At 41.5% G+C, this 22,874-nt stretch overlaps 1 protein-coding gene and 1 long non-coding RNA gene across 2 annotated transcripts; both read right to left on the bottom strand.

Annotated features, from left to right (window-relative positions):
- Positions 1-3,463: 3,463 nt before the first annotated feature.
- LOC103468384 (uncharacterized) lies at positions 3,464-10,405 on the bottom strand. The gene is made up of 3 exons (XR_534212.3): positions 7,708-10,405; positions 4,998-5,222; positions 3,464-4,250 (listed from the first exon to the last, which is right to left on the bottom strand). It is a non-coding gene; the product is annotated as an uncharacterized LOC103468384 (long non-coding RNA).
- Positions 10,406-20,781: 10,376 nt separating this feature from the next.
- On the bottom strand, positions 20,782-22,499 carry foxd7 (forkhead box D7). Its single transcript, XM_008415435.3, has one exon. It carries the CDS (start codon positions 22,009-22,011, stop codon positions 21,049-21,051), a length of 963 nt encoding a protein of 320 aa, XP_008413657.1. The 5' UTR covers positions 22,012-22,499; the 3' UTR covers positions 20,782-21,048.
- Positions 22,500-22,874: the final 375 nt, after the last annotated feature.

The raw sequence follows: 22,874 nt of genomic DNA, 5'->3' as shown, positions 1-22,874 counted from the left end.
CATGAATGGATGGATGAATTTCAACGGTTGAAATGTATGCATGCTTTCTTCCTCTTGGTGTTGGTCTATCTCATAACGTACAAATGAAATACATTGAAGTCTGTGGCTGTACCTTATCAAAATGTTAAAACCTTCAAGAGGTACGAATACTTTTAACAAGGATGTGAGGGCATCAATATCAAAAATTTAATCTGTTGTCCTCTCTTGAGAGGGATTCGTTTTCCCCGATCAAAGAATGTGCTGAAGGCTTTTCCATAGCACACTTTCACATTATTGTGTTTAAATTTGTGTCCAGGCCAAAGCAAGGGGAGTGTGTGAGAGACAAATTCTGAGAGAAACAGACAGATTGCGGTAGCTTTGATGTGCACTCACGGCTCCATCCTCAGAAAGGATACAAGGAAGAGGGGAAAGCTGAATCCCGGCACAAACCACAACAGTGAAAGAGTGTGTGGGAATGTGTCGGAGCGTGCCGTCGCAGGAAAGAGGCTCACATACATTCATGCTTGTGTGCGGACTATCAGGATGTCAGTCAAGAGGAGTGATGAAGCAGAAAGAATTTTTTCACCCCCCACACTCTTCTCTCTCAAATAACCCTGGAGTGAAGGAGACAACTGAAACGCCTTTAAAGGGAGACAAACCAGCTCACACCACATCTGAACCTCGCTGTATTCTCCTGTTCTCCAACACCAATGTGCTCCCCACATGTCTGACTTCCTGCTTACGGTTGTTGGGGGAGTTTGGCTGTGTGCGTGTCCTGGATATTAGGAGAGGGCTGTCTCCGGGTGAGTGCTGACAGCCCGTCACTTAGCGCTGTAATGATGACTCGCTCCATCAAAAGCTTTGCACAGCTGCGTTAGGAAAATAGGCATAAATCAGTGATTCGCAACCCGTGTTTCTTGATTCACCCTCACACCCTGCTGCATCACCACCTGTCATGTTGGAAACGTCTTTATTTAGGTAGACGTCATTCATCATTGATTACTCAGTCTGTTGGTGTTTGACACCCAATTTATGATCTTTGTTGCATCTCTAAGTTTTAGTCTGCAACATTAGCTAAATGTTGGCTTGTTTTAACCCTGACCACATCCATCTGTCCGTCCATCCATCCATCCATCCATCCATCCATCCATCCATCCATCCATCCATCCATCCATCCATCCATCCATCCATCCGTCCGTTTATCCTGCCATTCATCCAATCTGTACCAATCTGTTTGTCCAGCCATCCTTCATTCTGTACATCCATTCACCATCCATCTGTTCATCCAACCATTTGTCCATTTGAGAGACGGATCTCTCTGTCCATCCCATTTGTCCTGTAATTCATCCATCTGTCTATCTGATCAACCACCAAACCATCCACCTATCCATCCATCCACTAACAATTTCAATCATCCATTAATATGTTCGTCCATCTGTCCATCAAGCCCCGGATGGACGAACTGCGTCACCTCTGGCTTGAATGGGTGCAAAAACTCACAGCTCTCTTAGTGCAAACAGATCATGCAGATATGGAGCAACATCAATGTTTTTCCAATCTAAATTCCAAGATTACTTCATGTTTCAGCACAACGCCAGACCCCAGTCACAGCCAACATCTGAATACACCATCACTCACTGCAGCGCGGCCAACCGACAGCACGCACTCAGCAGTCGGGGCCCTCGAATGAAAAACTATAGCCTGCATCGTTCACGTGGCCCACCTAATAATTAACGGATGCCATGACTCAACTCGGTCATGGCGCTGCAATTATCCAAGGAGGTTGTCATATTTATTTAACCAGGAAGCTAAGACGGCTGAAGTCCAGCCAGGTCGTGTGTTAGACGGTGTCAGATTAAAGCCAAGACACAGTGAGCCGATTCTCCTCCCGCATCAGGAGCAGGGTGGTCTTCGCTCCGCCTGTGCAAAACGTGTGTTTGGCTTGTTTGTGAGGGTGTCACAACAGCATGACCTGGGGAAAATTTCTTAACATCCACACTAATTCTGCTGAGATGTCCTGCAGGTCCAACATAAGTGGGAACAGAGCCAACAAGGACGCCATTGACGCCGACCCCTACCTCTGTGGCGTCTCTTCACCCTCCCACGTCGCTACGTCCCGGCAGTGGTGCTTCAGGTGCAGGGGCTCTGCTGTTTCCAATTAGCCGGGTATAAATTAGCATCGCTCTGCCTTGTCCTCTATCCAAACATTGCCGTCTCTTCATCCCTGTCGACCCCCGCACACTTCGCTCTGCCTCTGACCTCCCGCCTGTTTTCGCTCGTGACATAAATTTCCTCCTCCTTTATGGCTCTTGTCTTCAACCTCTTGCACCCCACTAACTCACGCTGTGTCGCCGTTGATGTGCAGTGCCTTCGGTGTAAAGAGCCTCCATTTTCCAGTCAATGAGAGCATAAATCCTGCTTCATATATCAAAACGTGAAGGGAAAATAACTTCTGGTTTTTACAGTACGGTCTGGTTAGCCATGATATTTCATAGCAGACAAGGACACAACCCGGCACGTGCGCTCTGATAAGGTTACATGAAGTTTCAATTACGCCAGAGGTGAGAAGACATGGCCGTATTCCTCGACTTACGGCCCATTTTTTGCTAGCCTTCTTCTCCTCCACAGGTCAGTCTGTTAAAGCCAGTGTTATTTTTTCCAGGGCGGAGAGATCAGTTGCGAGCAGGACCTGAGGTCAACGTGGCACAGAGGGTTCACATCTGTTCAAATAAATTCTCCGCTGTGCCATCAGCAGTAAAAACACACACACGTACTGTTCACAAGGAATCCACGCGCTGACGGAATGTGAGGCGGTGTGTTTACTCTGACTTTGAACATCCAGGGGCAATATCCCAAATGTTTCCTAAAATTCCTTCACAAGGACATTTAAATAATTAAAAATTATGCTTTAGAGCAAGGTTGCATAAACAGAAGATGTAAACAGATTTTGTGATGTAAATTATTCTCTGTCACATATTTTATGGCATTGAATCCATACAACAAAACACAAACAACTTTGTTAAAAGGAAAACACTACAAATGAGAAAAAGTGAAACAACATAGTTGTTCAAAATGTTTGACCCAAGTTATATAGTTTAAAAACAATTATCCCTTATTGCTATGTTTTCTGTCTTTTAACAAATAAAAATAATTTTAGTAATTCTTGCTAATCTAAAACGAGAATTTTGGTCTAACGTAACTTCAGACAGTGAGAAAAAAAGTGCATTTATTCAGAGTATCTGAATTCAGCTGAAAGTGTGAACACTTGCGACTTACTAACTTACAAGTAACTTTTCATCAAGATAAGGGAGTTTGTTTTCAGTCAATAATTCCTTAATGTTGCTGAAAAACTACAGGGCAGATTATTTAACTTTTGAAACGTGAACAATGTCTTGTCATATGTGAAGTAATCTGCCAGTGGAACTAGTACTTTTTACCAGAAGCTACACCAAAATTACTTAGTAAGATTTTTGTGTTTTTGCAGTGCAGTCCTGCTCCAGGTACCACCAGACAAGACTAAACGACTCCAGTTTCTTTGTTAATTGATAGATCAAACGTTTTACAATTAACATAATTTGCGCTATAATGTATAAAACGGTTTAATGCGCCACATCAATGTGGGGTTTTTTTTGTGACACCGCAACATAATAAAATGTGGTGGTCTTCATTTGCAATTGTGCACTCAGACTTAAACACAGACTCTTTCACAGAAAGGGTTACAACACCAAGCAGAAAAAAATAAATCTAAAAGCAAGCAACATAAAAATATCACATCATTAACTTTTCTCTGATTTTGGGCACCTGTCATGTGTAGGTTTTATTCTCCTCTCTCTCTTTTTTTTGTCTTTTTTTTTACAACCTCACACTCCCATCACAGAAAACACTGGAAGGAGGGAAATACGCTGCATGTCCTCTACGGGATGCGCAGCGTTCACAGGGATCAAATGCTTCTAAGGTGTAGGGCGTATGTGTGTGTGTGTGTGTGTGTGTGTGTGTACTCCAACCTCCCTGCCGTTACCAAGTCTTTTTTACGGAGCGAAGGACCTCCGTGTGCCCTCTGAGAATTTTTTTTTTATTTTTATGAGCTCCAGCTTATCCCATGAATTGCAGAGCAAACAGGAGTTGGCCGGGTTTTTACGGGACTCCTGGGGGAAACAACAAGAGTGAGGAAAACAAGAGAGCAAAAATAAATCGTAGCTGTCAGCTGGCGGTGGGAGGGGGGCTCTGGTCTCTGGTGGAGGTGGGTGGGGGTTGGGAGGTTTAAATGTTGTCTGAAGGATTAGAAAGAAAAATAACATATTGGAACGAGGTGACGACTGCGAGTTGAGTAGTAACTAGTTACTTTTATTCAGTTACTTTTACTTTTAGGAGTATCTTTAACTTTTACTTGAGTAATATGATATATTATGAAGCATCGCTACTCTTACACAGGTAAAACTTCTGGATGGATACCGTGAGTTACTTCACCAAATGAAGAACAATGTCTCCTTCCTAAAATAAAGGCCTGAGTCATTTTTACCAAAATGATTTAGGCAAAAAAGAAATAAATAAAAAAAGACACCACCTCTTTCTTTTCAAAAGATGATTTAGGCAAAAACAAAAGAAATCACTTTTTGCAAAACAACAACAAAAAAAGTTTATTATTTTAGAAAGGTGACAGCAAGTTCACGACACATCCCAGATATACCTGGAGTTTTTGTCACAGTTTCACGTTTTATATCAAAAGAAATTGATCTGAAAAAAAAAAGTCTTGATTTTGCTATTTTGCAATTGTTAATCATTTTCATTTTGGTCTTTAAGATACCAAAATTTCCACATAACTTTATATTTTGGTCCGTCTGATGATGTAGTTTTTAACTATCAAATGCTTTGATCAGTGCTTGAGTCGCCGTTTTGCCAAATTCTTATTTTACTCCAACTAGTTTCTTTGACGGCTACTTTTTACTTTTACTCAAGTAAAAATACGTTGAAGTAGAGCTACTCTTACTTTGAGTATGATTTTTGGCTGCTCCACCCACCTCTGATGAAGACAAAGCGGTGAGCGTGAACTCTCGTCCAGCGATACCGGCTCCCTCCTCCAAGATAAACATGGCTGCTTTCTTCCTCCTGACCTCACCTCATCCCTCCTTTTTTCACCCACTCTCGTCTTCTCTGCTCCTCTTTGTTACTTCCTTTCCTTCTCACCGTCCAGATGTTTGGCCCCGCAGGAACAGCAGCAGCAGCAGCAGCAAGGCGCTCTGCTCCTGAGAACGAGGAGAACCACGAAGCTGAACGATGGGAATCTCCAGCCTGGATCGGAATGCTTCTCTTCCCCCCCACCATCCATCTCCATCAGGGGAGATGCATTTGTTTGACTTGAGATGTGATTGTGTTTTCCCTTCCTCACACCTGCAGCTTCCTCTGACCCGTGTTCTCCCGCCCACCCGGTCCTTCGGATTTTCTCTGATCAATCGCTTTAACTTGGAAAAACAGCCGTCCAGCAGCTACTCCTTCCTTTTGTTTGATATTTCCCCCTCCCAGCAGATGCTGGTTCTCAAACTGTTTTAATCCTGAGCGGTCGTACGATGAATAAGGAAGTCCGCAGTGTAAAAATTCAACCACTAAAATTTGATCTCTTTTAATCAGATAAAACACTGATCGTTTTTCAGTGTTTCTACCCTGAAAAACGATGACAAACAGGTGATCCAACTGTTTTTAAAAATTGAGTTGTTACAAGTAATCAAATAAATTTTGTCCAAGTAAATATATCAAGTTTATGAAGTTGTCATGTTAAGCAAGCATAAATAAATTAAATTTGACAAACTTAATTTAATTACAGTTTTTTAAGTTTGGTCCCCATTTTTTTTCAGTGTAAGCTGAAACATTTTTTAAAATGTAGTTACCCAACTCAGCTGTTATTAATATTCATTTAATATGATAAATTAGTCAAGTTCTAATTGTTGTGCTTTATATTGGTTAAAGTGCAAAACACATACATAATCTACAGAATATAAACTGGATTTTGCATTGATTCTTACATTTTCAGACAACAATCATCTTACTGTGGAAGTCAGCAGAAAAAGACGAAAAAGATTTGAGTCTTGTTTAATTCTCAATGTCTTCCAACATAAAACCAAAAATGGAATGCACCACAACCGTTGGTCACTTCACACCTCACCTTCTCTCCTTCAAAATAAAAGCATACATTCTGGTGTGAAATATATACATTGTATCCGCCACATTACTAAATTTTTAAATTTACTCTCAAAAGTTGGAACACAAGCTGTTCTTTAGTCACAAACTAAGGAGTTGTTCATTTGCAAAAAAATAAGCTTCACTTAGCATTAGCGCTGTCCCTAAGCTAGCTCAAGCTGGGGATACCAACTTCAATTGTCGGTCAAACAGTTAAGAAATGTTCCCATCAATAAACCTTATGCTACTTCAGAATTTTCACTGAGTTGATAGATTCACATAAACACGTCCGCCTTCGTTCCCTGCTCCACGCCACAAAGGATGAATGAGTCAACGACGAACTGAACCAACATTTCTGTTTCATTCCAACCCAAAATTTGTATTTGTTGGCAAAAAATAGTCGGGCATGTGGTTAGAATTTAACGTCTATGTTGAATTATTTAATTCGTTATAAACTTTTTAACTCTATGAACAGTGGAACGTAAACTTTTCCCTTGTTAGCTAGTTTGACGTTAACATTAGTGCGGTGGCTAAGCTACTTAAAACTGGACACAAATTAAAGTTCTTACTTCAGCACAGAAACTTTCTCAACCACAAGTGTGATGACAGTTTTTTTTTTGAACCCATATAAACTTATTAGCCTTACTGCTCTCTGCCAGGTACCGCAAATGACGAATGAGAATAGCTAATTGCTAACTAAGCTAACTATCTTTTGTGTTCAGAATAAAGTGTCTACATCTAAAATGTAGCCGTTGTTGAACATTACATTTACAAACTACAATGCTCTATTTAAACGTGAGTAATTTTAATAGCCCATAATTAATACCCTCTGACATTCCTTTTCACAGCGCAGCGTTTGTTGTCAGTCTGATGGACTGCTGTAAAAGGAGACCCATGCGGGAGTAGCATCTTTGTCAGACATAGCTCATGTTGGATCAGCGTAAAAATAATAAACTTAATCTGTTGTGAGGGGAGCCAAGCGAGCGTTGTGACTTTCAACAAACTGTGGTTCAGTGCAGATCAAACATTCCTCTTGTTTTTGAATTTATCACGGTGCAAACCCACCCTCATTAGTCAAAGCCTTCTCAGCGAGTTGTAGCTGCTAATTCTTCCAAACTTATCGCCCCCCTCGGTCCCTCCCGCCGCTCCTTCTCGTCTCAATGCTACGGCTGCCCTCGTTGCTGAAATCCTCTCAAGCTGTTCCAGACGTCTGACAGCAGCCACATTTATTTATTGACTTCATTTCACTCTCAGGGCAGCTTTTACTGCTCCCCCGAGTGATACACAGTTAATGTGGAGCTGTTCATTGCTCGTGAGTGTTTTTTCGCTCCTCCTTTTTAAACTGTTCCTAAGTGTTTAAACACTCGGGTAATGACGCGCTGTTGTGGAAATGAAAGAGCGTGTGGGATAAAAAAAAAAAAAGGGAGAAAACATCCATGTGGGTTTCCACCACCAAGGAGAGCGCGGGCCACCAAGGAGGGGACGGGAGCGAAGACGGACCTGTTTGTCGAAATAACGGAGCACGTTTGGTCTGCGTGAAGAAAAACAAAAACTCACCTCCTCTTTGTTCTTCTTTATGTGACTACCAAGAGGTCAGAAAGTGCAGCTCTTTTTTTCCTCAGTATTGTTTCAGTCAGTATTAAAGTGACAGGTTAATTTCATACTTCCGTTAAATAAGAAACACAATTAATATACCTGAATAAGTTTCTTCACTGAAAGAGTCATTAAAAAACATGCTGCGCCTTTGTCGTCCTGTCACTTCCTGTCACTTTTCATGGTTTGCGCCAGCAGCGACATCCGGTTGTCGATCACGTGACTCGTGAGAGGCGAAAAAAGTGGTTTTTATTGCAGTTTGGCGGGAAAAAAAACGATTTTTATTTGGCGCTAACATCCTACAGTACCAAAAGACATTCTATAATTCTTTTTTTCAAAATTGGTGCATTTCCAATAAGCAAATTTATTTTCAAAATGTCAAATTGAGCAATTCTACAGTCAATGGAAACGCAGATAATGTGTTTGTGAAAACAGAACTTTTCCCAAAACACTTAGGACCAATCTGGGGTACTGCTACTACATCTACTATGGCTACAACAGATAATAATAATAATAATAATAATAATAATAATAATAATAATAATAATAATAATAAATATGTGTTGGAACTCTACGATTCTAACCAAAGGAGCTGGTCCTAACTCACTCTAATTTGCTTTTTATCTTCTGCGGCAGAGCCAAGACAGTTTCCACTGTGTATTAATATTTATTAAAATGTTTCTGGTGTTTGAATTATTAAAATATGAAGGTGTCAATGTTCTCAGAGGGGATCCACTGTAATATTTTCATACCAACTCACTCTCTTTTGCTGTTCAATTACTTTAAGGAACTGTTACATCTTTAAAATATGACAACATTTTACATATGAGACTCTGGTGGAAATGTCCATTGAGCAAATTTTACAGATTATTTCAGAAATATAAAGATTAAAGAGCTCCACTTGTAAATTAAATCATCATTAATGATTGCTTTGATTTATATTGGTGGCCGCATCATGATTTGGGGAATTGCTTTCCTCCCCATCAAGATGAGGAAGGTTAGTGTTGATGGGAAGATGGATGGACATCAATCCAAGTGTGGCAAAACTTGACAGCTTGAAAAAGAACATTAAACTTTAAAAAGTCTGATATCAGCTTTGCATATATATGTGCAAAGCTGATATCATAGTTTTCCGTCCATTTTACAATTACACACAACTTTTCATGAGTCCGACACAACACCTAACCTGAATGCACCATCTACAGTATGAAACAAAGTGGTGGCAGCATTATGGTGTGTGCATATTTTTGTCTTGAACACATAATTGCAGCAAAAGATGGCTCCACAAAGAATTAACTTATAGTGGCAAATTAATCTGTTCTGGCTTTGATATTTGCTCAGCAGTGAATCCAGTTGCATTTTTCTCCAGGGATGCACCGATCCACTTTTTTCACTTCCAGTATCAATATTTGATGTTTAGCTTTAGCATCAGACCAATATTTTCAACATCTTGGTCAAATATGTAAAAAAAAAAAAAAAAACACAACTTTACTTCATTCAGTCAGTGGAATTAGCTGTATGACAGCCAATAAAAACTTAATAATAAAGAAACAAACTGACAAAAACAACAGCTTGACAACTTTGGTCAAAAAATGTAGAAATAAACTGCAACAAACTTTCTCTCAAATGCTTCACGAAGTTCAACTATGAGTTATAAATATAATGCAAAATGATAAAATAAAAATGAAGTAGCATGAAGTCTCAGAGCACAAAGCAGAACCAGACTGAATAGATCTGCTCTGACGGATCAGGAAAAGTGTCACTGATAACGGATCTAGATTTATTTTTTTTTAAATATAGCGACATAGAGATATTATCGGATCGGTGCATCGTCACTTTTCCTCCAAGCAAATTCCCAGACCGACTCAGAAACATGAGTAAAAACGAACTCATTTGATCCGACATGTAGTCGGATCCAAACGCGGCGTCTTTATAGGCTAAACTGGGATCCAATTGACTTCAAGAGAGCGGCGCATTATCTCCATCATTTCATTAAAAGAGCCATAATTATTGGTGGCTTTGGCTCAGTCTCCCCACCACCAGTTATTATTGCATCGCAGTCCTCAGCCTTTAGAGGCTTATCATGTTTTTGTGTTTTTTCCTCCGCAGTCAGATGAATGAATTCAGGCCCCTCTCCCTGCATGCATGCATGCTGCTCCGACTGCGCCTCACAGAGCGCCTTCAAGCTCGGCAGCTTTTTCAAATTTGGGACTTGCAACACTCAGCCAAAAGCCGCAAATTACCCCCCTCTAGCAGCAGCGAATTAGGAACAATTTTGTGTTAGCTCTATAAAAAAAAGGGGAAAAAAAAGAAAAAAAAGCAAGGGAGAGAAGCAAAGAAAAAGGAGAGAGGGAGGGGGAGAAAATATAGCTTACAACACCAGGGACCACCAACAGAGGCGGCATGGGATGATGAGCGGGGCTCGACGGTCGACGGTTTGGGTGGCAGGGCGGTGCTAAAAAGTAGAAAAGAAAAAAAAAACTTCTTCGGAGCAATCAATCCTATCATATCACATCTACACGAAGCGGCATAACATCCATTAGCAGACACAAAAGCCTGAATTAGTGGATTTGTGTTGCTGTCGCAGGATGTTGAGCGAACGCAGGACCTGCAGCCAGGATGCTGACAGATCTCCAGCACCTTGCGCCATTAAGTCACTCCAAACTTGGAAGATGAGGTGACAATCCTGGAATTTTCATACTTTTTCTTTTTTTTACATTCCTTTCACGATGCGGTTGGTCTTTAACTCAGAGCATTAGTATAATAATGACATTTTTGAAGAAGAAAAAGAAAGGGGAGAGAGAAGGGGTCATTTTCTAGTTTCTTGCAAAGCGTGAGGTTTGGCACGCACGCTTAATCTGCTTCCCTTGAGCCAATCCATGTTTTTCCCATTCTGGCACCCCTCGTCTCTACTCCCTTTTAAAATCAGTTTCCAAGTAGTAATATGCCACTGCAGACGTTGCTGTGGTGGTGGTGGTGGTGGAAGGAGCGAGGGAGGGAAGAAGAAGAAGTAAGGGGAGAAAGTGCAGACAGAGGCAGGAGAGGTGCAGGGAAAGGCAGACCACTTTGTCTTCCTCGGAGATCAGACGAGGCGTTCGGGCCAGAGCCGGGCTGAGGTTACAGACTCTCATCAGGCTCCTGCGCCAATCGCCAAGGCCTTCGGGTTTGTGCAACTGTAACCAGAGCCCGCTCTCAACTTAAATCTGATGACTTCTGACACAGTTTGGCCCAGGAGTTAATTGTGTTGCCTGCTCCAGCTTTTTTCATTAAGCACCATCGAATTTGAAGCCTTTGTTTGTGCGGCTAATGGCTCTCATTTAGAGCAATAAGCGGTTCGGGGGCTGCTCCGGGTGATGTCACACACTTGATCCATTTTTTTTTTGTATAATGGTGGTTGGAGAACTTCTACCTGCAGTGCATACCGCACACTGACATATATGCAAGTCTGCGCTTCCACTCAAAAACTCATTGAGGAGGGATATTTGGAGGAGAGCCATCCTTCAAATACACAGCTGGCAAGTCGGAAAGCTGAAAAACTGATTTTTTTTGAGAGAGGGTTTAACAATTTTTCGTTGTATTTGGTGCTAATTTGGCTGCAGAACCCGTTAACCAGTGTCTCTAATATAGACATGTAATCCTGTAGCTGCCATATTCCAGATGCACTCATGTTTTTCTCATTCATTTTCATTGGCTTTATTAATTTTCTATTAGTAAAACCACCATGCTCACTGTTTTGGCCCTGCACTATCAGCATTTTTAGCGATTTCAGCATTGCTTTAGGCTTATAAATGTAAAAAAAAAAAAAACATACAGTTCCCCCATCAAAACAGACTTTTAAACCTGCTATGAGGGATCAGGCTGCTTCACTTCTGGGCATAATCCACTGTACTTTAAATATCTCACTTTGGGGAAACAGCCCAATTTTCAAATCAGAAGTTTCCATTTTCACAGTTCCTACAGTTAAATGGCAATGCAGAAACATTTCCTCAATGCTGTTTAAAAAACAAGAATTAGGTGCCCAGGTTTGAAATTATGGCGGATTTGCTCTAATCCACGGAGGGTCCAAATTATACATACAAACTGGAATATATACACACACGCCCCCACTAATATTTGGCTTAATGTCTCGTAGCAGGTGGCAGCTGCTTAGCCATCAACATAAGTCTGGCGTAACTATGGACGGATATTTAGCCGTTCTTCATGGGAGAATTGAATTGACTTTGATTTAAACTTTATTTTAAATGTAGTTTTGGTGTGATTTACATTTTTAGCCATCTAGCTGGTAAACCACCATTTTGGAGGGGGTTGTCCTTCTTCCTTGAGTCATCCACTTTGCGTTGTACCATTGCCACTCACAGAAAACCTGCCTCCGTTGTGCTTATGGCGTTTCAAAAAACAATTAAAATATTGGTTTCTGCATTGTTTTCGGTCAGTCATTGATGATGTAAAACTGTGGACAGAGACTCTGGAGCTCCAGCATCTGAGGGGGATAGTTTGGTTCAGAAACATTCAACTTGGACACAATTAGGTGTTTTAACAAGACCAGAGTCCCAAACAAACTCAAAAAGTGTTTTCTGGATGGACTAAGGGTGTTTTCACACCTGATAATCTGGTATAATCGGTTTAATTTGGGGTACAGAATTATATTTGTTATATTGTCAACTGGTGCTGTTTGCTTTCAAACCAAATAAAGCCTTTGAAAAACCAGTTCACCTCCTCACCTGTGGTGGCGTTGCATCAAGAAGCACCGAAGGAAGCAACACAGAAACCTCTGTAGAAGACACAAGTTCAACTTCCATCTTCAAAAAAAAAGTAAACAAAAATGGAGTATGATTAGATTTCAGTGGATGTAGGATTTCCCTTTTGTTGTTGGGAAAAGAACACAATCCATTTCACGAGCTAACGCTACACTCTCACGTTTGTTTTGGTTGTATTTACCCAGAGTGCCTTACGCTATAGTTCGTGCTTCATGCTTTTGGAGCGGTCTTTGGTAAACATTTGCATTCGAACAGCACCAGAGTTCACTTCAACCAAACCGAGATCTGGGTTTTTAAGAGAACCAGAGTTTGCGTACACATTTATTTCTCAAAAGAACCAAGCTTTCTAGGGAGACAAACTATTGTTTGATTAAAACGGACTAAACAGGGCTGCTGTGAACGCACCCTAAAGCAGGCAACAATCAAATTTTGAAAGCACTGCTCTGCTGAAAAGCTGGTGTCTAGTCAAAAACGTTTCAATGACATACAGAACGGATGAATACGACCCGGCCGTACAGACTAAGGTGACATTTGAAAAGGTCAGATAGGTATCAGATTTAAGACAACATATCCAAGTGGTCTGGGTTGCATTTGTAAAAAATTTGATCTGTGATGTTCGGATTGTCATGAATAGATCTGACAGAGAAAAAAAAAAATCACAAAAATTGGACTAGGGTCACTTCAAGCTTTATGGTCACTTCAGGCTGCAGTGTGAACATATCCTTAGATGACTGCAAAACTGTATGGTTATGGTGCAACTCGGTAAAGGACAAACTACATTTTAGTGCAAGTAGACATATAAATGGTAATACAATGTGTCACCTCTATGAGGAGCTACAATCTGCTTTATGAGTGTATATGTATGTATTTGAGCCTGAACTTGGCCCTTGTGTGAACATGTGCATGTCATTCCGCCCTGGAAAAGGATTGTTTCATCCATAAAAACCATTCTGCTCATGATGGGTGTTCATAAACTTCAGACAGGCGATAGGTGGGCCTCATGTCACAGCAGCATGCAAGAGCCAAGACTCCCAACGTATGCAAGCCAGCTGTATGTTAGTTTTTGCAATTTCACTATAATTATGTTGATAATCTCATTAGTTCACTAAAATGAGTGCAAAGGCAGTTTTAATCCGGCTTTCTCACAGTTAGTTATGTCTCGGCGGTATTCTGATTTCAGTGTTTCTTTGATTTATTCAGCTACTCCACAAGACACACCACAGAAGTCTCACAGTGTGATACCTCCAACATGTTTCATTTTACTTCAGATGTGCTTACGTAATTTAAAAAAATGTATAATTTAATAGAAGTTTTCATGCTGTTTGCTATGAAGTAGTTTTATAGAGGGTAGAATTTTCTTTTTTTGGTTTAACATCATGTTATAATGTTATTCCCTCATCAAAACATACAGGGAGTGTTGCTTTGATTCTTTCATGCATGTTTGAGAAATCATTTAATGTCATGGCAACCTTTCAGCTGTGCAAAACATGTGGGTGGACCTAGCTCCGCCTTCAATTACGAAGCTCCTCCTCAGAGCTGCAGCTTCTGGGCTTCCTAGCCTCAGCTTCACAGAGTCTCCTTCAGACTAGCCAGCATTAATTAGCAAACACCTGTTGGAACTGTGTGTCTGCTGAGCTCAATGTAGATACTACTTCTCAGTGCAACGCTGGTAAAAATATTGTTAAAGTGTTGATAAAGGAACCATATTGTCATGACTTCCTGAAGGCAGAGTTTCAGAAAGAGCAGTCGCTTCTTAAAGAGACACAGGCCCAATTTCAAGTTGCTAAATTATGAAGTCAAATTTCTTTTAAGCTATATTTGATATATATATATATATATATATATATATATATAGCATTTTTAAAAAACTGAAGTTAACATAGTTATTTGATTATGCTATGAAATGGTACCAGGTTCCTGGTAAACACATAATACTGCTCCTTTAAGGCTTCTCTTGTTCTGCGCCACAATCGAAATCAACCTCTAGACTTGTACCGCTATGGTTTCTTTCAGCAACATGGATTGGTGTCAAAGTGATGACATCACTAAAAACGTCTCTTCATAGATTAACTGTTTTAAAAGTTTAACGCTGGAAGTACCTTTAAATAATTTGGTATTTTGTTCCACGTTGGCATTTCTCATTTTGAGAATGGCCAAAAAAAATCCTCCTTTTCTCTATAGTGAAATCCTATTTTTTTGCTTCCAATGCTTGAGGAGTGATTTAAAATTGATCAGATGGTGCCAGTAGTTGCAATATGAAAGCCTGTGTGCTGTTTTTAAGATGACTGTACAAATCACTGAATATTTTAAAGTTGTTCAAAATCATTTCAAAAAGTGTTTAGTATATTCAAAAATAATAAATAAGTCTGAAGAATTGTTTTTGTACTTTTGAGACTTTAAAAAAAATATATATATATATATATATATTTACTCCAGTAATGATTTCTTCTCTTAATCTGTTTTATTGTTCCCTCTGCCCCCAGCTGTACTCCCGTCCCCACACCCCCCTACCCTTCTACTTTCTCCCACTCCCAGCCAGCGCGTGGCTGAGGTGTGAGATCATTCTCCTTCTGGGTGGCTTTCCTGCTATATGTCACTGTCATCTGTTGGCACAGAGTCTCGAGAGGGGGTCCCTTTTCCAAAAAAACACGCCGCGCTGTGCCTCGCCATCCTGAGCATAATAAAACGCTGGGCACGAGACCGAGGAGGGGCGTGCCGGCAGAGCAGCGGGTTTTACTGGGCTTGGCAGGGGAACGCATAGACCTGTGAGAAGAAAGAAGGAAGGAGGAGTGGGGCGGGGAGACTGCAGGAGAAGGGTGGAAGATTTATAATTGAATAACTCCCCAAAGCAGGGCAGCGTGGACCTGGTTCTGCCAGGAAAAGCAAACGCCAACAAGCGAGTGGGGCCCTTGGAAGTCAGCCATTAAAGCGAGAGGGGAGAAAACGTCAGCTTTGATATGTTTGCAGAGGAAGGTGTGAGATTTGCTAACGGGAGCTGAACAACATCGAGATCGACGGAAACCAGACTATCGTTATCGTTAGCACGGTGTATGGCTTCTACCATCATCAGGTAGCCAACGATGTTTAGTGATGATGTGGAGACTAACGGAGCAGCCAACATTCTTTAATAATGTTCTTAAATGTAGTTCTGCACAGCGGGCCAGGTAGCACTGTAACCGTTCAACAAGAAGAACGTCTTGGGTTCGAATCCCTGTCTGGGGCTTTAACTCCACCTTCCTCCCACAGTCCTAAAGCATGACTGTTAGTTCAACTGGTCTCGGAGATAGGCACCAGACACACACACCTACGCACGCACACCACGCACGCACGCACGCACACACACTCACTGAGGCCTGTGAGGATGACTGGGTATAAACAATGGATGGATGAATGCTCTGGTTCTGCTCTGCATCCCCACAACCAGAAACAAACATGGAGAAGCAGCATTCTATGCACCACAAATCTGGAACAAACTTCCAGAAAACTGCAAAACTGCCGAAACACTGAGCTTTATTAAACCAAGGCTACAACCCACCTGTTTAGAGCTGCCTTCCATTAGTAGTAACTGGAACAATGATCACTACATTTTATGTGAACTGATGATTTAGATGACGACCCTTGACACAATGTAGTGATTTTTGATTGTTTCACATTTGGTGACTGCAGGATGTTTTTAAAGTACTTTGAACTGCCTCGATGCTGAAATGTGCAAAACAAATAAACGTAACTTGACTCAGCAGTGTCTTTGGCTGGTTACCGGTATCATGGTAGTCCAAATTTTAAAAAAAGGTAAAGTTTTCAAAAAGCATCAGAATTTTCTGTCTTTTGTATGGAATCATGAAAGAAATAAATAAGCCCTCCCAGCTACTCCAATAGTTCAAATCAGTTTAATTCAGTTCACTTCAAGAGTTCAATAATTCTGGTCACTAAACGTGTGCACAATTATAGTGTGGGAACAACAACATCACTGTTTTAAAACTACAGCTAATGAGCTACAAGCATCAGACAACAGGCTAGTTGCAGCAGATAGCCTGACCAGCTAATATTAGCTTGTCGTTTTATTTTGTTGAACCCCCCTCCAAAAAAAACAAAAAACAAACAAAAAAAACCCCATAAATACAGTGAAACCAATGTTACTTTTACTAAGGGTCATCATGCCATCAACGTCTCGTTATTTAGTTTGAACTTGTTATGACACTATTTCCAATGTGATCCAGCACCTGTAGCTACACACAGCCAGACAGCTAGTGGAAGGAAGACTACGAGAAATGCTTAATTAATTTAATAAATATTTATAAATATTTTCATTTTAATTAAGGTAAAGCTGTTTTAAAGCTATACATCATATTTGCTGAGCAGCCGACTGCAGGGTCTATCGTAGCTATTAGTCAAACTTATTAGCCAGTCAGTATTAGCTTCGTATGCTAGTGTTACTCTATAAAGAGCAGTGCTGCAAAATGATAAATAGGCTATAACTCACGTAGTGAGTTTAATTTTTTTTCTAAGTATGTGCTTTAAAATTATGTTGAACAAATGACATATTTTGCATTTTTAAAGGAAAAAAATTGTGTTAATACAGTAAAAATGTACTGTAAGACGATTACATTTTTAAACAAAATTCTTCTCAGGAAGTTTTGAACAGTGTTTCTATGCATAGACTGACCCACGCAGTGTCTATTCTGGAGTATTATATTAATGAAAAGGCATCGACAGCCACAAGTAACAAACCGCACGAGACAAGGTGTCCTTTCGGTCCAGTTATGCAATTAGGCTACGTGGAAAGAAAAAAAAAAACCTCAACACACTGAACCTCTTATGAAAAAAAAAAATGAAAAAAAAGAATCACACCAAATTATTGCATTAGACGAATTAACTTCAGACGCGTTTCCAGCAACACGTGTTCTGACCTCTCAAGTGTTTGTCCCAGAATGAACCTTTCTCTCCGGGGCTCGCGCCTCGGTGAAGGCAGAAGGGCTGAAGGCAAGCGAGGCGGGGCGCTCCACCAAAACGTTTATCTTGCCTGTTTGGCTTGGCCGCGGTTCTCAGCGCTGGTACAGCCTTGCTGTCAGGCATGAATGGACTTCTGACTGAATCCACTCGCTTTCCTGCCAGCGCGCGCCGACCACCACAGGCAAGAAGCCACGAGCTGAAAACGCTGCGTGGGGGCTGGGGGCTTGGGGCTTGGGGAGGGGGGGAGGTGTCGCGAACACGACTGGAGATGCCGTCACACGTGTGCGTTCGTTCCCATGAATCATCTCTCGCGTGTACGTGACCGAGATCCGGGCGGAATATTGAGTGTGAAACTTCAGCGCTTTGTTGCCAATCTGAGCGGTTTTGCAGACAGCGTTAAATTTGACTCTTGAGGGCAAAGACCTCACAGGAGACCAAAGGGGGAAAAAATATGTCGCTGATTATTAAAACGGAGATTTCATTTGACTTCTACTAGGAAAAGACTCAATAAAGCCTTTAAACACTTAATGATGTACAGAAGGAAAAGAGAGGGGGGGGGGGGGAGGAGTGAAAAGAGCAGGGATGGAAAACTGATGTGCGGTCATGGCTACACACACACGCACACACGCACACACGCACACACACACACACACACACACACACACACACACACACACACACACACACACACACACAAGCTTAAAGAATTGCTTATTTTATCAGGTGCACTGACTAGCCCCCCTCCGCCCCCCATCCAGTAAAGAATGACCCCATCTCCTGTTCTGGGCTGCCAATCAGCTGCTCTACACAAAATGTTTCTTTTGTTTTCTTTTTCCTCTCCAGCAGAAAAGCCTCATAACTACGAGCTGGTACAAGATTCTCCTTTAATAACACTTTAATTTAACGGCAACACTATTTGCGCAACAATTAAAAGCTAATTATAAAGGTTTTTGCCCCTTTTTGCCTGCTGTAAGCTAGCTAATTAAGCTAAGCAGTCCGCTGGTTACAAGACAATAGGCACTGCTGCACACTGCTGGTCAGCAGTGCAAAGCGACACATGGGGGAGGGTGGGGATGCTACTGTACGTTCCAAATAGAGTTTTCATAAATTACTGCTAAAATATGGCAATAAATGAATGATCGTAGTTGTTTTCTATGGTGGTTATTTTTTGTTATTTTGATTCTGAGATATTGACTTAAGAACCTGCGTAGTTTGTAATCATTATAGTGCAGAATATGATCATTTTTCTTTATTTTTTTACCATTTTGTTTTTCCTTTTGGTTTTAAATAAATACGTTAGCTTCATAAGAGCGACTCCTTTAGTTTCCACACCATGAGCGTCTGTGGAAATATTTACACACAAAGAGAGACAAGTTTTGTCTCTCTTTCTAGCAGCGGAAAAGTCCAACAACAGCCAGCAGAATGATAGTGCGCAGCAACAAGTGGGGGCAGGGGGAGGACAATACCGCTGTACTGGATAAAACTCAGGTCAGCCTGCCATCGTTCTCTGACCTCTGCTCAAAAGAGCTCTAAAGTGGGCGATATGAGGGAAACTTCGAAGGGTTCTGAAACCGTAGTCAGTAAAGCATCGTGCCAGTTCGTTAGAATGGAAAGATTTTCTTTTCTTCTTTTTTTTTTTTTTTTTTTTGCTGCTCTTGGCGGATTTCTCCCACATCTGTGCCCTGATGTTCACGTCGATGCACTTCAAACATCCTGACGTTTGAGAGTCAAACTGACTTAATGTCGTTTCCACCCTGCATGAATCCCACACTGGAGAGAGAAGAGGAAAGGTCAAATCTGAAAGGCGAATCTGCCGGTTAAATACGGACTGCCTAACATGACGAACATAAATATTACAAAATCACTTACAGGAACAATACAAAAGCAAAACGATGCGATGCTTTGCAGTCTGTCACTAACTGAAAGCTGCTGAAGGTGCAGAGATTCAGTCAGATCCGTCCTGAAGATTCAACATGCCGATCCGCCTCACGGATGAAATGAAAGTGAATACAGCTCTGCTCTAAATCCTCATCTCACTGTAAGCTGTGGAATTAAGTGGAACTGAAAAGAATAATAAATCAATCAGACGCCCAAAACGAGCCGGGTGGAGAAATGAGCGGAAGACTGAGTCATGTGTCCTCTGATTAACTCAGTCTGGAAACTCAGCAGGTTTAACGGGTCAGGATTTGAGTTTTCTACTCATCCCCTTTGGATTGTTTCACAAATTAAAGAAAAAAAAAAGAAGTTTGTATCAGGATGGATAATAATATAATAATAGTAATAAAAGTTTTCCAATACAACCCGATGGTTTGGCATTTTGTTTATATATTTTGAATTTATTCTTGCTTCAAAACAAAAACTAACATTATTGTCGTTCACATCTATATGCATTTATGAAATACTCCTTTAAAAATGCCTCTTTTTAAATAGAATTTTGGCAAGAAAGGAGCAAAGAGCAGTGATTTTCCAGCAGGACTAAATGTGTCTGTGCGTGCGTGTGTGTGTGTGTGTGTGTGTGTGTGTGTGTGTGTGTGTGTGTGTGTGTGTGTGTGTGTGTGTGTGTGTGTGTGTGTGTCCGCAACATGAAACACAACAATTTGGCGTTGACTGCAGGTGTCTTTGTCCTCGACGGTGGAAAATAAATCACGTTGAACACAAAAAGAAAATGTCACATTGTTGTTTTGTAAGTATTTTGTTTGTATTTTACTATCTCTGTCATCAGTGTTGGATAGGAAGATAGTTTTGGACAGACTTAATTTTCGAACTGAACATTTTGCATAACTGACGTAGCTAAAAAGATTAAAAAAATTCAGAGACTTTTCTACATTGAATTAAAAAAGTGATCTTGTCTTAGATTCAGAGCCCGGTGGCCTGAATCTTCTACAGGCAGGAGCGACTGGTCTTTCTGCAAAAATGTAACATATTATTTTATCTGTATATTTTTGAATTGTTTACTGTCATGTTATGAACACCTGACAAAATATATTTCAGATTCTAATGCATAATGCTTTGACAGCATTTCATTACATTTTTTAAAAACACTTTCAAGGCCTGACATGACCAGTCCTGTTATTATATTTTCCTTCTTTTATTATTATTTTATTCTTACAGTTTCAAAACCTCTTCAGCATCTCACCAAAGAGTTTTATTATTATTACTTTTATCATTATCATCATCATTATTATTATTGTTATTAGATTACTTCGATTTTTATAAAAAATAATTATAAAAGCTGTTACTACAAGTGAAAAATAGAAGGAAATATTTTTGTTTCAAAAAGAACCTCAGATAAAAAAAAAAAGTCTGAACATAAATACGAGTTAAGTCGAGGTTTAAATCTCCAGCTTTTATTTTTTTCCAGAGAAAAAAAAGTTGAGGAAATTTGCCATTTAAATATTAAAACAAACGATAAGTCATGATCAAAAATAAAAAAGGAGAGAGCGCCTGCTGAGAGATTTGCCGTAAAGCAGGAGGAGTTTCATCCATTTCGCGCTGCAGCAATTGTGATATTGCTTTTTTTTTAATTATTATTATTATTTTGTTTTTTAAGTCTCTGTTACCTGAGAAAACACATGGTCAAAGTCTGGTTTTGGTGCGATTATTCGTTATTAGCGTTGATGTGTTTGGCTAACTCTGCGCCGCTCAGCTGAGTCTGTAGTTTCTGGTACTCCTGGTGCAAACCGAGGAGCTGCGGGGAGGCTGCCGGGCGGAAGAGGCCGGGGGCCGCGTAGTGAGCGCCGGGGGTCAGAGGAGGGGAGTAGGCGGCGCACTGCGCCGGGGAGAATGCGTCCAGTCCCGGCTGCGACTGCAGGAAGGCCTTGGCCGTGAGGGCGCTGCGAGAGAAGAAGGTGGAGAGAGCCGGCAGGATGCTGCTGACAGGTGGGATGGCGGCGGGGCCGCACGGAGACGGGGTGTGGTGGTGGTGCAGGAAGGGGTAGATCTCCAGACCGGGCAGCTGCAGCGCCGCCGCGCCGAGGCCGTACGCGCCGTGCGTAAAGCAGTGCAGCCCGCTCGGCTCCAGGTGCTGCTCCTTCAGCGGGTCGAAGCGAAAATGCTGCCGCTTGAAGCGCTTCCTCCGCCGCAGGAAGCTCCCGTTTTCAAACATGTCGGAGGAGTTGGGGTCCAGCGTCCAGTAGTTCCCTTTGCCCGGGTTCCCGGGCTCTCTGGGCATCTTGACGAAGCAATCGTTCAGCGACAGGTTGTGTCGGATAGAGTTCTGCCAGGCCGGGAATTTCTCCCGGTAGTAGACGAAGCGGTGGCTGATGAAGTCGCATATCTCGCTGAGGGTGAGGCGTTTCTTCGGGCTCTGCAGTATGGCCATGGTTATCAGCGCGATGTACGAGTACGGAGGCTTGACGGACGCGGGGGACTTGGTTTTAGCAGGAGGAGGACACGCCGGGTCTTCCGTCTGGCTGCTGGAAGTCTCCGCGCTGCGCTCCGGCTCGCTCCGAGACTCCTCTGAAAGCGAGAGCTGCTCCTCTCCGCCGTCCTTCAGTCCTTCCCCCACCACGTCGATAACGATATCCTCCATATCCACAAGACCTTCCAAACCTAATGTCATAGTAGATGTCCAGGAGTTTAAAAAAAAGTCCAAGACCCACCTGGCAACAGGTGGGGGGGTTGAGTGACAGCTCCGCTCCCGAAACGCACGCAGCCTTACGCAAGGTCCATTTCCAGTCCCAGTGTCGAACAAATCCGAGCTCGGCCGCAGTGCCGCTTCTCAACACGCACACTCTGCTGATCCCGAGGCATCAGGATCCAAGTCCGATTTTTTTTTTCTTTCTTTTTTTTACCTTTGCATGCGCGGAGGCTCTCCGCGAGCGGTCGTGCGTAAAGCGCAAAACTCCTGTGAGTACTTGGAGGTGTCCAGCATCATCTGCGCGCTTTGCAGCGGGTCGGCTGGATGTGATGTCACGAGCGAGAGGATTCTGACCAATGAAAAGAAGAGCAGAAGGAGACGGGTCTGTACCAGCCGTGCGCTCTCACCCGTCTCATCAACAGCGAGTCGGTGCCAAACGGACGCGGAAAGGAAATTAGGAAACTCTACACTCATAAAACACGCCGACTGAACTGAAGCAATTAAATCCCGTCCAAGAATTTCCATGCTTTCATTTGGGTAAATTTTAATTGATAATTTTTGTTGGAAATGATCTACATTCAGTATATCAAAGATAGGCGAATCAGGTTTAACAATTTTTTATATTTACTGTCAATTAATTAATTCTGACTAATTATTTTTGTTCATCCAAACTGTTGTCTAATATTCCAGCTCAATTTATGTTAACTAGCTGATGATCTTTAACTCAAAGCTTTACATCTTGAATTAAAAGGTTAGTTTGTGAAAGATAAACTCACTGTGTCAGTTCATTTGTTGAACTTTTGAGTTTAAGCAAAGACAATGTTCCTGCTTCACTTGCATTTCCA

The sequence above is a fragment of the Poecilia reticulata genome, chromosome 8, assembly GCF_904066995.2.
Source record: "Poecilia reticulata chromosome 8, P_reticulata-male-v2, whole genome shotgun sequence".
Lineage (NCBI taxonomy): Eukaryota > Metazoa > Chordata > Actinopteri > Cyprinodontiformes > Poeciliidae > Poecilia > Poecilia reticulata.
This window is presented reverse-complemented; position numbering and strand designations above follow the sequence as displayed.

Bases quoted from the DNA above. Each gene is read 5' to 3' on its own strand.
- foxd7 (XM_008415435.3), bottom strand. From the start codon at position 22,011: ATGACATTAGGTTTGGAAGGTCTTGTGGATATGGAGGATATCGTTATC.